This window comes from Phoxinus phoxinus, assembly GCF_949152265.1.
Source record: "Phoxinus phoxinus genome assembly, chromosome: 5".
Taxonomy (NCBI): Eukaryota; Metazoa; Chordata; class Actinopteri; order Cypriniformes; family Leuciscidae; genus Phoxinus; species Phoxinus phoxinus.
The window spans coordinates 26236063-26252897 of record NC_136880.1 but is presented as its reverse complement, the minus strand read 5'-3'; the positions used below and the strand labels follow the sequence as shown (position 1 = coordinate 26252897).

General features: G+C 37.6%; 1 protein-coding gene across 7 annotated transcripts in view; it reads right to left on the bottom strand.

Moving 5' to 3' along the window:
* Positions 1 to 16835, bottom strand: part of cdh7a (cadherin 7a) — a 95550-nt gene that overhangs the window by 21833 nt on the left and 56882 nt on the right. For all 7 annotated transcript variants that reach the window (XM_079611846.1, XM_079611849.1, XM_079611843.1 and 4 more), the window contains 6 exons: positions 11832 to 12126; positions 8657 to 8776; positions 7491 to 7658; positions 6814 to 7001; positions 4197 to 4450; positions 2892 to 3028 (listed from right to left, as the gene is read on the bottom strand). In XM_079611846.1, the coding sequence (XP_079467972.1) occupies positions 2892 to 3028; positions 4197 to 4450; positions 6814 to 7001; positions 7491 to 7658; positions 8657 to 8776; positions 11832 to 12126 (1162 nt within the window). The remainder of the gene's footprint in view (positions 1 to 2891; positions 3029 to 4196; positions 4451 to 6813; positions 7002 to 7490; positions 7659 to 8656; positions 8777 to 11831; positions 12127 to 16835) is intronic.

The window sequence follows — 16835 nt, the reverse complement described above, 5'->3', positions numbered from 1 at the left end:
GTTTTCGTTCTACTATTAGCAAATAAGGTGATACTTTCAACCATCAGGCGTGCTGCACTTGGCAATCAACAAATTAACAGACTGCACAAGGGCGTTGGGTTATTTTTGTTGTGTAACTATGAATGTAGATTTCTTTCAAATGGTATTGGCGCTTAAGCACAAGCCAATAGCAAACACCTGTTGAGGGCAAACTGCCTCTAGTCAACCAGAACAGACACAGCTGCTAGTATTCTTTGAGTGGGCTGACTGCTGTTTGCTAGTACATCCTCACATTCGTTCCATGCTCACAATGCACAACAAAACCAATTAAGAGCATTTCAGTTGTGTGCTAATCGACAAAATCTCCATGCGTTTTTGCAAGCTGTCCTGTATTATGAGATTTCCATAATTTTGGCACCGGTGATGATATTGGGGGGCATCGATGAGGACAAAACGCGGTCATGGTCTTCAGCCAAATGAGTTGATGGAGAGCAAAAATAAATCTATTCTGCAGGTGTGAACAAAGCAGCAGTGGGCTGGAAATATGCTGGCTCATTCGGAGTTGATCTCCATTGAAAACACAGTGATTTATTGTACGCAACACACTAGCTTGACTCTTTACGTGGCTAGCAGAATTCAGCCTAACTGTCTAATACAAACGCTGTTCTGGTTTAGGGAAAACGCATATCCCAACAAAACCACGCTAGTAAATATATGACTCATGCCTCCCACTATCTTCAGCCCAAGATATATAGAGCCCATCTGCCTTCGTCCCGTACACACCTGCAGGAAACATGCTGAGTTGCACGCGGGAAGAGAGAAACGGTGTGCGGTTTGAGCTAATTCATTTATTAATTTGACTTTTTAGAGGATGAGGGATCTACCATGAATTAAATCCAGGCAGATTGCCATCGCTGCATACGTATCGTAGCTGGCTTTACAATGCTTTAAACAATAAAACGGGTGATAAGTTGCCTCAGCGCCGATGGCACGGACAGTGGTTGTTAAGCACATTGTCGTGGCGATGACTATAATGTCACAACTGACACCCTGGGCACAGGCTCATAATTCGCCATGTTAAGTGCAGTCACATGTAATAGAACCACACTTTTTTGACCAATGAATTTCCATGACATTTCCAAGACCTTCTCAGTCATTTGTGATTACTTGATAAGGACTGTTTTGAGAAATAAATTTTGAATAATTCCTGAGCTTATGTCAGGTAACAATGTTGTAAACTAATAGCAAGTATGTATTGATATTAAAAGTGTGATAAATCCTGATAAGCCATTAATGATTATTTTCATGTTATGGCCAATAACTGAAAAATGTCTGATAAGTCAATCAACTAAACTATCTAAAATCATTATGTCGTTATTCATTGCAGTCGTTACAGTGATATTAAATTATTGTTTTTAAAGATTAACATTGCCATCTTTTAAAGTGAAAAATGGAAAACCTACACTGTAAATAGTCATTTTTCAGCTTCAATTATTTAAATTTTATATGCAGATGCAACCCCCCAATAAAACCTCCAAATCATTCTAAAGTGATTAAATCTTTTTCTCCATATCGCAATAAATATTGCAGAAAAACTAAATATCACAACGTCCCTGGTAATAATTATCAGAATAAACAGTTCTGTAATATAGTCAATGCTCCTAAATGAAGGCTGTTTACGGTAACAGACGTAGAATATTGCACATTAACAGATTGTGTGGTCACATTTATAGTAATTTTACAATAACTTCAAAGACATTCTTGCATATGAATCAATTTTATCCTGAATGTCCCTTTCAAATATGGTTGCCATTAGAATCTAAAATATAAATTTTCCAAAATCCAAAATTTTCAAGGCCACAAACACCACCAAACATTGCCTAATGACAAAAGACTTTGAGGCTACCTTTTGGTAGCTAGCAAGCCTCTGTCTCATTCTTACAGACAAATAGAAGAGGACATTTCAATCTTCTCTGCCAAACCCCATTTCAGAGACAGTGGATGCCTCTGACAATGACTGATTGTCTATGAGGGTAAACCAGCAAACTTTGGTTAAGTGTGTCCACATTTATGGATATGGGTTAAAAATGTAACCACATGATGGATATTATTCCCCTCCATCACTCAAGTCAATATGGTTATGGCTGTCTGTGCAAAGACTGCAGGGGATCTGCGAAAACAGATGCACTTGAGTGAAGGTCACGGTGAAAATCAGCATCAAAAGTTAGGTGAGAGGAAGCTGCAGTTCTGCCCATCGGCTACAATCAGGACAAGACTCCATCAAGCTACACGGATTCTGGAGGTGCCAATGGACAGCGGTCAACTCAGTGGCGCAGCATCTGTTCCCATCCTGGCCAGCGCGCACTCGCATAGATTGAACGCTTATGCTATATTTGCTGTGCGGTAAGACAGAAAGGCGCGACATGCACATAGGATATGGTTGAACGTATTGAGCAGTGCTAACTGTTAGCCGAGGCAGCCTTGGTATAATGATATTCACTGTGAAATTCAAGGCTTTTATTTTATGCAGGATTTCATCCTAATAGAATTTATGATTGCAAAAAAAAAAAATACAACTGCTCAACACTTCAATATTCAAACCGAAAGGAAAGCGAGTTGGGTATCTTTCAATAAAACATTTAGAAGAGCTCAATTATGAAGGACAAATCAAGCAGTAGCAGTTTCTGTAATTGGCCGACATTGTTCGATAATAAAAAGAAGCGCCGTAGAAAATATATATATATATAAATCAGGCCTCTTTCACAGATCATATTTTGTGTTTCATTCTTTATTTCAGCCGAGAAAGATAACTACTTTCAATCTAACCACAAATTTACAGAAGACCTTCAAACCATAACAGTAACCATATAAATTAGCCCCATAATTGCACAAACTAATTTGAGGTTACTTACAGCTTTCAGTAGCCAGGATGGTGATGTTATGTACAGCATTGGCTTCTCTGTCTAATGGCTTAGCCGTGCTGATGACTCCTGTTGATGACTCAATGTTGAAAAATCGCTCCAAGTCTGTGTTTCTGTCTATTGAATACCTGGGGAAAAAGTTTTAATGAATTTCAAGCTTTGACTTTTAAATGAATTCTATAGATATGCCCTTTAGCCATAGCTACAAGCCCAAGCAGCAATCATTATTTTCACTGGCTCTTAGGCACAGAACTACTTCATTATGAGCGTTTGTCTTTTAGCACAAAACAACTGAGCCCCCCAACTCATTTACAGTCAACAGTCAAGCATCCACTCCCACATAAACACAATATATATTTTAATTCAAAAATAATGACACTAATGACTTGCATAAGTATTGTCTTTGGCCTCCTTTACATTAACATGTGTTTATGTGATGGACTCAGATATCAGATAGCACACGACCTTATTAGAAGTCACACTGAGCTGTACTCGAGACAAACTATGACACCTTCAATGCATTTTCGTTATTCACATGCAACTATGTGAATAGTATTATGTACTTTACCATTCAAAAGTTTGGAGTCAGTAAGAATTATTTAAAAAAAGAAAAAGAAATTCATACCTTTATCCAGCAAGGACGTGCTAAACAGATCAAAAGTGACAGCAAAGATATTTGGCAAAAAAATTCTATTTCAAGTAAATGCTGTTCTATAAACTTTCTAGTTTCTAAGAATCCTGAAAAAATGCAACATAGTTGTTGTATAAAAATATTTTCCACATTAATAATAATAATAAATGTTCCTTGAGCAGCCAATCAGCATATTATTAAGTTTCTGGGACACTGAAAATTCAGCTTTACCATACTTTTTTTTTTTTAACTGTCAAATTTAAAAACTATTTTCAAATATAACAATATTTCACAATATTACTGTTTTACTCTATGTTTTATCAAATAAATGCAGCCTTTGTGAGCATAAAATACTTTTTCAAAAACAAAATAACAATTTTACCAACCCCAAACTTTTGAATGGTAGTGAATGTATTTTTTCATCAGCCATTTTGCACAGGTTTGTGTGATCAGATCTCTATCCAGAGACATATTACACTGCAAGGGTTGAATGCAATCCAGCAAAAGACAATCTAGATATTATCTAAATACGAAAATCAGGTCTTATATTTTTATTAAGGCTTTAAGCTTTAATAAAACGCTGTAGTCATTCTCAAGATTTAATCTGGCCTTCATAAAACCAGTATCACTGCGGTGTGAAGTAATTCCATGAGGCCATGCTTTACCTGATGGGACTATTGGTGGAGTCCGGGTCCAGCGCAGAGACGGTCCCTATGATTGTTCCCACTTTAGCCGCTTCAGAGACAACCATTTTACTGAGCGGAGAGGAGAAGATAGGAGGCTCATCTACATTCTCCACAGTCAGCCTCACCGTCGCCGTATCACTAAACGGTCCTTGAGACAAGAACCGTGGGTCTATGTTCCTGTTGGATGCCTCAATTTTCAGAGTGTAGCTTGACTTTGTTTCAAAGTCAAGATTCTGAGGTAAAGAGCACAAAAGGAGGGAGGGAAAGAGGGGGAAAGTGTTGAAGAGATAGTTTTGAAATTATAAGGACAGAGAATATGTGGTAAGGATCCAGGCAAGACAAAAACAGAGTTCAGATTTGAAATCTAGCCATGTGATGTGTGTACATATATAATGCATCCAAGAACCCTTGATCCTCTCCTTTTAGCTCTCATATTTCATTTAAGTATTGCTATCGATTGACAGGACAGAAAAGAACAGTGTCAAAGCAGTACATTGATTTTAAGACAGAGATACATGATGCCGAAAATGTCTTGTGGAATACTTTCTCATATAGTCGTTTATCACTCCTGTCTGCTGTAATATGCAACGCATTGAAAACTACCTTCCGTGCCTCCTTCATATCACTGACAATACATAACTTCCCTGAGGGTGCAACAAAGCCAAATCCAGGACTTGTGAACGTTTAAATGTAGCTTTAAAATGAGAAGTCAGAGTCAGTTTATTGTCAATTCTATCCTGCACAGTTTCCCTGGAAACCACAGAGCAAATATATAAAACACTATATATACAACATACAGAGTTTGAAACACAAGTTTTCAGACAGATTATCTTTGCATTCATGTTGGCTGTATACTTTTTGAAAAACGTTTTCTACAAATATTTCAATCTAATTTCTCAGTGTAAATGTCAAGAGGTGTAACCAGGTAAGAAGTAATAAAATATTTTCCATAAAGCGCGAGTGTACAAATCTAGTCCCCAAATTCCAAAAAACGGCTTTATTCAAAATAAATGATAATAAAGCCTTGAAAAAAAAGAGTTTCATAAATCGTAATATTATGAAACAGAACAGATTCATACTAAGGCATATTTTTAAAGAAACAACAATAAATTTGTATGCCAAACTCCAAAGTTTTCTCCATACCCCAAGCATTTCAATCTCTAGACAGTTTTTTTCTTTATGCCCCACAAAAAAAATATTAAATGTATTTGAATTCAGAAATTGAAAACATATTTATAATAGAGATATTTGTGAACAATCTAAAATAGAGTGTTATATCCAAAATAGTTTTGTGTCATGTCATTGACCCATATAAAAATATATACAACATATGCTAGAAGCAAAACACATTACACTATGATAAATGAAGGACTGGAAAGCTAAATAAATTAAAATGCCCCCAAAATGCAAGATATGGCTGCAAAAAAATGCCCCTGTTTGAGTTTTTATTTCTATAACATATGGTACACAAGCAAGGGGGGATGGGTGGGTGTAAGGTGGGTCAAAGAAGTTGAGGAGCATGATCGCCTTTGGGAAGAAACTGTTCCCGGGTACTGTGGTTCAGGAGTGTATGCTCCCGAGGCTTTTCCCAGAATGAAGAAGGGCAAAAAAGCTGAAGGCCAAAGTATTGTCCTTCATGCTGTTACTGACTTTCTTTAGACACTGCTTGGGGGAAGTAACATGCTGAGCAGCCTGCACTGTAGGGGCTTCCAGCGAGAGGAAGAGCAGTTTCCAAACACTCTTGATTTCCTGAAGTCAACAATTATCTCTTTTGTCTTGTTGACATTAAGAGATGGTTGTTGACTCCTCAACATTTTTCTAGGTCTCTCATCTCCTCTCTGCATGATATCTCATCATTGTTATTGATGAGCCCAAGCACTGCAATGTCATCTCTAAAGTTGATGATATGGTTGCCGGGGTGCCTGGCAACCAGGCTTAGAGTCAACAGCGAGAACAATAGAGGGCTGAGAACATGGCCCTGGGGGACACCAGTAGCCAGGGTGACAATTTGTGAGGTCTGGTCATGGATCTTTACTGCCTGCGGTCTGTTTTTCAGGAAATCTAAATTGCGATGCTTAGTTTTAAAGCAAAATGCCTGCTATGCAGTATATTTTAACCAAAAATGTTGAAAAGGGAATTCAAGTAAAAAAACAACAACAATGAATTCTTTAATAAATGTTATTCATAATGGATAGTTTTGCCCATAAGCAAAATGGCAGAAGTCAAGTGTAGGTGGGCTGGAGGTCTTGTTAAGGGTCATGACCAGCTGCTAACAGCATTTCATTTTTATGGATGTGAGAGCAACAGGATGCAAACCATTAGGGCATGTTCTTCAGCGCTCCTACTCTGCAGACAGGCATAGAGTAAATGACTTTGTCAGGAATTCAAAGGGGTCTTATATTGGAAATGAAAGCCGTAGTTGTTAATGTCTGTATGCATAGCCTCTGACAGCAACTGAAGATACAAACTTGTTACATCTAGCACATTTTCTCATCGCACTCCCTTCACAGGCATAAAAATGTATTGCCTTCCCTTACTTGCTATCATAGCAATGGGGCTGAAAGTACATATAAGGTTTGGGCTGTCTATGGCCTACCTTCTGCAGAGTTATGACTCCTTCTTGGGTATCTTTGTCTGGTGCGACCCTGAACACCCCAAGGCCGTCGCCCTCTATAATTCTGTAGTCCATCTCAGCGCTGGGTCCGATGTCAGAATCCAAGGCTTTTATCTTGGCCACCACTGACGCCACAGGCAGGGATTCAGGCACAGCAAACTGATAGGATTCTGCAAAAGAGACCCGGCAAACACACACACCCACACACAGAGGTTATTGATGATGCTATTTCTCTTTTTTCCTTCCTTATCACCCAGCTGTTAGGGCCGGGTCTGAGCTAATAATGTATCCCTCTGCTCCGTAGCAGGTAAGCCACTCTATAGATATAGCAAGCACGAGGACAGTCTGAGCTCTACACTTTCCCCCGACACATACTGATGGTGGTTAAGGCATCGTACAGCTAAAAATAGGGCCAGAAATGACTGTGACAATGATCTAAAAAATCCTCTATTATAAAAGAAGATTGTTCAGTTCTATTCAGAAGATCATCTCCCAGATAATTACACAGCAACTACAGTGAGCGCTTGATCTCTATAATACAAGATCAGCCTGAGTTATTAAACATCTTAGATTGCACTGATTCAATTTAAATGGAGAGACAGCATGCGATAATGATGGATCAGGTCCACGTTTGCTTTAAGTTGGTAGTAGAATCATACTCCGTGAAAAGCGGGGTGGGTTGTCGTTAACGTCCGTCAGCGTGACCGTCACCGACGTGGTGCCTGAAAGTCCACCCATTTGGCCAACCATGTCTTTGGCTTGTATAACCAGAAGATACTGGTCCCGTGCTTCTCGATCCATGTTGGGGAGAGCTGTCCTCACAATGCCTGCACAGAAAAAAAAAAGTTTTAACTGTTTTACTGAACGTCCTGCTGTCTAGTGTTGATTAAAATGTAAGAAATATGGGGGGTGTTGATGCATGAGATGTACTGTGTAATGATAACATCCTCCTGGCCTGAAAGAGCTGTGAAAAAGCATCTAGATTACAATATGGATCACTTCCCTTCTGTATTATAGGGATATGGAGTGTGCATCAATTAAAATAGGATTACCATTTAGTAATCTAAACAGCAAGGACCTTTTTCAGATTTGTTAGGCCATATCATAATGGATCTCTCATCGATGAGTCAAATTCACTGAAGCCAGTGCAGGACTGTAAATCAATTTCCTCTCCAAGTCATTGTTAGTTTTGGAATTATTTCTTGGCACACCGAGAGTGATTAAATAGTACCTACTTCCTTTTTGCACACAGAAAGCTACGATAAATCCTAATCAATAACCACTGCTATTTGCTATATCTGGCTTTCTTTCCCCCCGCATGTTGTGGTGGCGTCTCTAAAATTAGCTGTACACTTTAAAAGAAAAGGGAGAAAAAGTTTAATCAAGGTTTGTAATTTACCCAGTTGATTGAGTCCATATGTGGAAATGACCTCAGTTACAGCTAGAGTGCTGATTACATTAAGGATTTCATTCCCTGTAATCAGTTGCTAATGTGCGGCAGTAACTTCATCACAAGTCCCATCAACTTTTTCTGTCTTTAAGTGAGTCAATCAAAATAGCGTTCTCTTGACGTTTCCATATTTCCATTACAGGAATTGGTGGTTACTGCATCAATGCCTTCAGAAGACTTCTTACTCAAGTTACAATGGAAAGGAAGGTTTTTTTTTTTTTTTTATGAATCTGATTTAAAATGCACACTGTTTAGCTAAAGAGATTGACGGGTGAGAATGATGTTGCTGGATAAGCTTTAAATCTCAACATTTTAGTGTCTGAATATTTTACTGACAACATTGCAAAGAAATAGACCTTTGTAAATTCTGCATACCTGTTTTTGGTTCCACTGAGAAATAGGGTTGTCCCTCAAGGATGCTGTATACAACTCTGGCACTGTTTCCATATGTGGGATCATCTGCGTCAGTTGCTTTAACCTCAACCACAGATGTGCCTGGAAAAGATTATCCACCTAATTTGGTCAAAATGTTACCAGACATACACTGCATTCATAAGCATTGGGCCTCACTTGATTACAAAACTGAAATCTGATGCAGCCTATCATGAAAACATGAACGAGCTCAAGTAAACCTATAAAGAAACATTAGGATGCACGGATGTAGATCAGTGTCCATTGTTCTGATCCAGCAAATATTTTATGCTCACCAAGGTTGCATTTATTTGTAAAAAACAAACATTGTCATATTTGTTAAATTTTGATTTATTCCTGTGATGGCAAAGCTGAATTTTCAGCAGTCATTACTTCACTTTTCATTGTCAAATGATTCTTCAGAAATCATTCTAATATGCTCAAGAAACATTTCTGATTATTAGCAATGTTAAAAACAGTTGTGCTGCTTAATATTTTTTTGGAAACCGTGATAATAATTATTTGATAAATATACATTTAAAAAGAATAACATTTATCTGAAATAGAAATATACATTATCAAAAATATGTATTTTGATCAATAGAAAAGTACAAATTTCTTTTAACAACAAAAACTAAATCTTACTGATCCCAAAGTTCTGACTGGATTTGTATTTTTCTGAGGATTTTGAGATGGTTAAAAAAAAAGTGTCAATTTTTTTAAATTGCGCATTTAAAACATCTTGCTCTTGCATCCCTGAACCATCTGACACGGTGTCAGTTCCAGAAACGAGGCATCTGCTGCAAAACGCACACATGAAGTTCATTAGAGCGTTTTGTAATCACATTTGATAAGAGTCACAATGGCTTCCCCAGTGACAACTTTCATTCCCATTGTATGCCAATTTCACCAGAAATTACGATGATGTTTTCTTGAACACTGGGATAGAAATACTGCGTTATCCGTAAATTATTTTCGTGATTGTTTTTCATATATTTTTGCATAAATTAACAATGAAACTTGGATAGAAACATATCTTGCGTGGGTTCTGCAGTGTTTTCTTGATTACAGAGTACTGAGCTGGTGTTGCCTCAGTTCTCATTACGCCATGCATCCTTGCAAAACAAGAACTTTAAACACAAATCTGTATGTGGCCTGCACTTAACTCCCCTTATCTTATCATGACTTTCTGTTTTGTTTCTCTTTTTTTTTGCACATTGAAATCCACAGCATATACTGTACAAGTTTTGGGTTTGTAAGATTTTATGGTTTTTTTAGTTTTTTTGAAAGAAGGTTCTTATGCTCACCAAGACTACAATTATTTGATCAGAAATACAGCAAAAACATTACAATTGTGAAATATTAGTACCATTTAAAATAACAGTTTTCTATTTTAATATATTTTAAAATATAATTGATTCCTGTGATGGCAAAGCTGAATTTTCAGCATCATTAATCCAGTCTTCAGTGTCAAATGATCCTTAATAAATCAATTTAATATGCTGATTTGGTGCTCAAGACACATTTCTTATCAATATTGAATACAGTTGGGCTGCTAATAGTTTTGTTTAAATTGTGATACAGGATTAGAAAGATTATTTAACAGCATATTGTTTGAAAAATTATTTTTGGTAACAAATGTACAAGTCTTTACTGCTATTTTTGATCAACCCAATACATCAGTGCTGCAGAATAAAAGTGTTAATTTTTTTATTAAATTATTAAAGGTGAAATAGATTATATACTCCAGATACTATTATTTGTCCTGTAGAACTGGAGCACAAGGGGAAGTTTTAGTGCTGTTTTACTGATATTTCCCAGATTTTTATTTAAACTGTTAAATGGCTAATGGAAAGTGCCAGGCCCTCATTTGAGCACAATTTACAGGCCCACTCCAAACTGCGGTGTTCCTCAGAATACGCAGATTATTCTTAAATGCGTTTGCTTGTAAAAAACTAGAGCAGACATTTGGGGACAGGCCCAGATGTTGTCATATTGGTAACCTAAGCATCTGGAGGCACAGCTGAGTGTACAAAAACGCAGCACCATGGCAACACTTCACTGCAGGGACCAAGGCCAAATGAGTGTTACTCTTTCTAAGATGGTGCGATGTGATTTAGTCTCTTATAGGTAACCTTGTACCTCTGCAGAATCACTTTAGGCGCTTTAGATTCAACAGGCTGATACATTTATAGCCAGTTAAGGACATGGCATATGGTGAGCCCTTAAACTCACATCATTCTGAAACCGTTATGTGTGAAAGCGATTGGATGGGAGTAAAGGCATATGTTGTGAATTTCCATTTGGTCTCATGCTGACGTCTGGCGTGAGGGAAAGGTGCCTGGGTTAGGTTGTGGTCCTCAGACTTGTGTAAAAAAAAAAACAGAAATCTCCTGTTTCTTAATTACCAAATTAAATTAATCATTTTCTCGTTAATCAAATCCATTCATCACCGGTTGACTGCTAATGAATTTAAATGGATCTATAAAGCAGTCATTGAGGACAAGGGTCGCTTGCATTCACAGAGGCTAATGGCTTTGTTCACGCCGTTGGACAGACAGTGGCAGTCAGCATGTTAATTGCTCTTCTAAAAAAGCGTGTCAATGTTTGCGTGATTGTCAGCTACTACGCTCTGCGTGGTTGAACTGACAAACAAGTGCCCTGTACCAGGGGCATTCATTATGTATATCACTGTTCTGAGGTGATCCTCAGCTAACCCTCCATACCTAAACAAATACATGACACAATTACCAATAATCATCACTAAATTGGATGCACCAATAAACCCTGGCTGATATGATAAGCTGATAATTATCTTCACAATGTATTACAGATAAATGGTTGATATTTTTGTATTTTGTCTAAAAAATAAAAATAAAATAAAAACTTAAATCAATCGTAAATGTAGGCTTGGCAACATTATAATGTACAGTAGGAAAAATGGATATTCATTTTGAAAATTGCTAAAGATAAATGTAACTGTTATCGGTATTAAATTATGAGTGTTTTAAAAAGGTATTTTTACATGTCACATTACCTTAGAGGAAATGAGCATGCAAAATCAAACCAATCAGCAGTAATGCATCATTTAGTTGTATATCCATCTTTAGTTTTGTAGGAATAAATCCAAGACACTTACCAACAGGAGACATTTCAGGAACTTGAGCATTGTAAGGGCCATCCAGGAACTTGGGCTCATTGTCGTTAATATCCTGCACTTTGATAACGAACTCTGACTCTGGTTCGACTGGCTGGCTGTTGGCGCGGTCCTGGGCCTGAGCTCGCAGCGTGTAGTAGGCCTGTTCCTCTCTGTCCAGGCGCTTCGTGGCATGTATGTCGCCTGTGTTCTCATCGATGGTGAAAATGGAGGTTGCACCTTCACCTCTGAGCACGTATTTCACTTTGCCCTCACCTTTGTCCACATCAGAATGAAGCTACAGGGTAAGATGAAAGGAGGAAACAGTTGTTCATATCTATCATCGTTGTAACGGTTGTCTAGTTAGCATAGTAATGAATAATGCCATTAATTCTGTTTACTCATGTGAAAGTACTTCTGCAGTGGTTTAAATAATAAATGGGGATAAACCATCTCCAGCAGAGAAGAGAACGGACTCAATAAATGTCATAACTCAAATTATTCTTCCTCACAAATCTCAAAACACATGAATGGATGAAAAAAAAAAAATCTTTCTTGTTATACAGAACATGGCTTGAGGTGCTGTTGCTGTGAGTTACCTTTCCAACAAAGAAAGAAACATGAACAACAGTGAGGGAATCTCAGTTATTTGAGGTCAGTCGTTCTGTCCTAAATGTTTGGTCAGATTTATGAGTGTACAGTTGTTTTGCGAGAAGCATGACAATTATCCACGGTTTGTTGTTTTATATTTACCAGCATAATAGTTTACACTACATAATAGTGCCAGCAATGCACATCCGTCATAAACCATAAACCAATTTAATTCACAGTCCAGAAATCCTCAATATGAGCCTTTTTTCTCATGCCGTTACCATTTTATGGAAACTGACTTGGTATTTCCGTCACCAGCAGTGAATGATTTTATTTACTTGTTTATTTCTTGAAATACTATTTCTTTGCTCCCTTGGGGATTATAAGCCAAGTCCTTAGCTTTCCCTCCCTTTGCTTTTCTTTCCTTTATATAAATCTAACATTTTTGGACTTCAAATCCACATTTCACAATGCACTGCCTTTTCACTGCTGAACAATACTTTCATGTACAGGATCTTGCCGGTATGAAAAGACAACTTGTTTGCTTCAATTAAGCAGTCCTGTCATATCATAAGCCTTTATGATGCCGTTTCTCACAGACATACTCAGAATGATTGGCTGGTGTGTCATAGTTGCATTACTTTCATGGGAGAAAGTGAATGAACGACTGTATTTGGGTAGAAAGCATGCAATGCCCTGTGGTGTGACATGCTATAATTCATCTAAGACCATTATTTTAATGATTTTATATTACGCATGCAGTTTATGACCACATTTGAACTGAGTCTCGATATGGAATTGTACTTTTAATTCATTTTTCACACCACAGGACTGCAAAAAGGAAAGAAATGCTCCCATCTAGTCACATCTGGTTTAGGTTGCAGTTTACTTGCCAATAATACAGCGCTGCTCCACATATGATGTGAGTTAATCAAAAATTACAATGGTTTCAGTGCAGAAACCGAGTGTGCTAATGACATTTGAGGCTAATTAATCAAAGTAAATGTGTGTTTGGATGTCAGTGCTGGCAATTCTCCAAGGCCAACTCCAGTCTGATGACTGTTGTGTGGCTCGGCTCTGCATTTCTTTTTTCAAATGTTTATTCTGACCATAATTCACCGTGATGATGACTGCAGATCATTAGATTGTGTGTGCTCAGCTATATCGCTCCAGCTCACAAACTCATCTAAAACGATTACAATAAATGTATATATCTTTTCATATGAATAAAGCTGTCAAACGTATTACCATTCTCAGAAGTTCAAAAAGTTTGTTCACTGACTTTTTAGAAAAGTGGTAGTTCAAAAATGCTTTACTGCCTTTTAACTTTATCCAAAAACAGTGCAAACACATTTTTGGTTCTTTTCCAACAGTATGGCTGATAAAGAATGTATTTTGCCTACAGTTAAAAAGTTTGGCGTCACTATTTTTATTATTATTAAAGATTAATGGTTTTATTTTACAAGGCTGCATTAAATTGATTAAAAGTAAAAACATTTATAATGTTACAAAATATTTCTATTTTAAAATAATAGCTGTTTGTTTGAACTTGTTCCAAAACAGTATAATACAGCACAACTGTGTTGATGATAGTGATGATGATTAATGATAATTCGAAATGTTTCTTGAGCAGAAAATCAGCATATCAGAATGATTTCTGAAGGATCATGTGACAGTGAATTTCAGCGTTGTCATAACAGGAATACCAGGAATAGAAAACAGTTATTTTTCTGATATTTCACAATATTACTGTTTTTTTTTTTTTATCAAACAAATGCAGCCTTTGTGAGCACGGCAGACTCGTTATATATACACACATGTATATGCCAGTGTACTCCTAAAAGTTTCAGGCACAAACTCTGAGCACATAATTCTAGGGAAAAAGAGCAAAAATAAGAATAAATGAAATAATTGATGACTAATTTCTGCACTACACAGATTTTTGTCCAATCAAATGTAATTGTACCTCACTTTAATATCAAAAGCAACCAACTACCAAGAAGCAAATCATGGTTCATGGCTATGACGGAACTAAAATCAATTGGCTATGTAAGAAAGAAAGAAGAAGAAAACAAATCCTTCAAAACCTTCAATATGACCTGCCCAGTCTTCCTGTTTCAACAGGAAATATAAACAACAAAGACTTAAAACAATATTGGAATATCTGTGCCAAGTATTTCAATCAATATGATCAGCTCTCTGAGTATAGCTCATTGTAAGTGTGTGTGTGTGTGTGTGTGTGTGTGTGTGTGTGTGTGTGTGTGTGTGTGTGTGTGTGTGTGTGTGTGTGCGCTTGCGTGGAGTGTGTGCGTGTGTGTGTGTGCGTGAATAGGAGGAAAACTGGGGTCGCTTTTTGACATAGTCCTCTAGCTCTCGACCATTGGCTCTTTTTCAGAGAAAGAGAAAGAGATAAAGAACCAAGGAGCGACAAAAGGTGCACATTAATGGGCTGCTGAGAACAAGAACAAGAAGCTAAAACATTACCGAGAGGAAGGAAGAACTGAGCCTGAGGAAGAAAACTATACTGGAGGAAGCCAGTTAGGACGGTGAAGTCTTGGGATGAGTGCTCACCTTTTCTCTCTCAACCTGCCGGCAATCTCACCACCCCTAACGAACTATCCGGCTGAGTCATGCCATGTCTGACTCTGTAAATCAGCAATGTGGGTTGTTGTTGATGTGGATGATACCACAACGTAACGTTTCCTTCATCTGGACCGGGACCAGTCTCACGCTGCCAACGCATTCCACCACAATAAAGAAGATAAATGAAGAGTGTCATTACATCCCTGTCATCTGTCTCTGGCAAACCAGCGAGCCCAATTACGTTGTGAGATTACAAACGCTGCCTGTTTTACACACAGCTAATTTATGTTCATCTGTCTCCTTCTTGGATCCTGCAGGGGTGCCCTTAATATGATGCTCCCTCTCTTAGCCACTCTCACTCCCTCCAAATACGGAAAGATTATGGATGTGGCAAATGTGGAAGTGTCTTGCCTGCCAGCGCACATCGGTTACTTTCCTCACAATCTCACATAATGAGTGACTTTCAATCTGAAACGAACTTCATAATAAATAACACAATTGATAGGGGTGTTGTTGCTGGAGTGATCGGCACTGGCGAGGCGTTCACACTGATTTAGTGTAATTTCTTCTTAGCGATTCAGAAGCTGTGACTAAAATTGCACAGCAAGATATATTACAGATGGTGCCTCCCTTAATTAACTACATCTACTCAATCAAAGCGGTGAACATGCCTCTTGTCTGCGAATTAAGCACTGCAAAATAAGTTGCATCATATAGATGTGTAGAAATTGCTTATTTTTACATTCGCACAGGACAATTAAGGTGATACAGTACGTTTAAATGATCACACAAAAAAAAACATCTATTTCAAATAAACGTGGCTTTCAAGGTTTCCACAAAAAATATTAAGCAGAACAACTTTTTTTCAACTTGAGCAGCAAGTCGGCATGTTAGAATGATTTCTAAAGGATCATGTGACACTGAAGACTGGAGTAATGATGCTGAAAATTCAGCTTTGACATCACAGGAATAAATTGCATTTCAAAATAAATTCAAGTAGAAAACAATTTTTTTCTGTGATAAATGCAGCATTGGTGAGCATAAGAAACTTCTTTTTTTTTTTTTTTTACTTACTGACTCCAAACTTTATGAGCAGTATGAACTGTATTGAAACAAATGCATATTTATCATGCTTTATATGATCTTTTGCCAATACATATAGTAGACTCATACTAAATAATCTATTAAGAGAATTAAAGAATATACATTTTTCACCACAATAGAGCAGTTTTTAAACCGTATTAGGCTACCCACAGTCACAAAACAACAATGCGTATTATTTATCATAAGAAATATCACAGAACATAATTAGACAACTTTTTTTTTTTTTTAATTATGATAATTTTTGATGTAAAAATCATACTAACATTATAAGTGCACCCTTAAAGGGGTCATGACATGAGAAACCAAATTTGCCTTGATCTTTTGGTATATAAGAGGTCTTTGTACCATTAAAACGTCCTGCAAGTTTCATAGCTTAAGACGTCCTCCCTATTATAAACGAATCATTTATTTAATCAAGCTCTAAATACAGCTCGTTCTGGATCCATGGTAAGAAGTGACGTCACGGTACGAAGTGACGTACCAGCGTTTGCATATGACCGGCTCCAGTGCAAGACAACTACGCTTTAAGCGCAAGACAACTACGCTCATTTCGTATCATTGTCGCGCCCGCGCGCCGCGCGCCTCCCAAGTGTTCAGTCGACGGACAGCGAGTGGGTCTGTGTACAGGGAAATTATGATGCCACGCAGATGTGCTGTTCCTGGCTGTGGACAAACAACATCTTTGAATACGCTGCGAAAGATCCAGTCGTCAGGGAAAAATGTATGCAC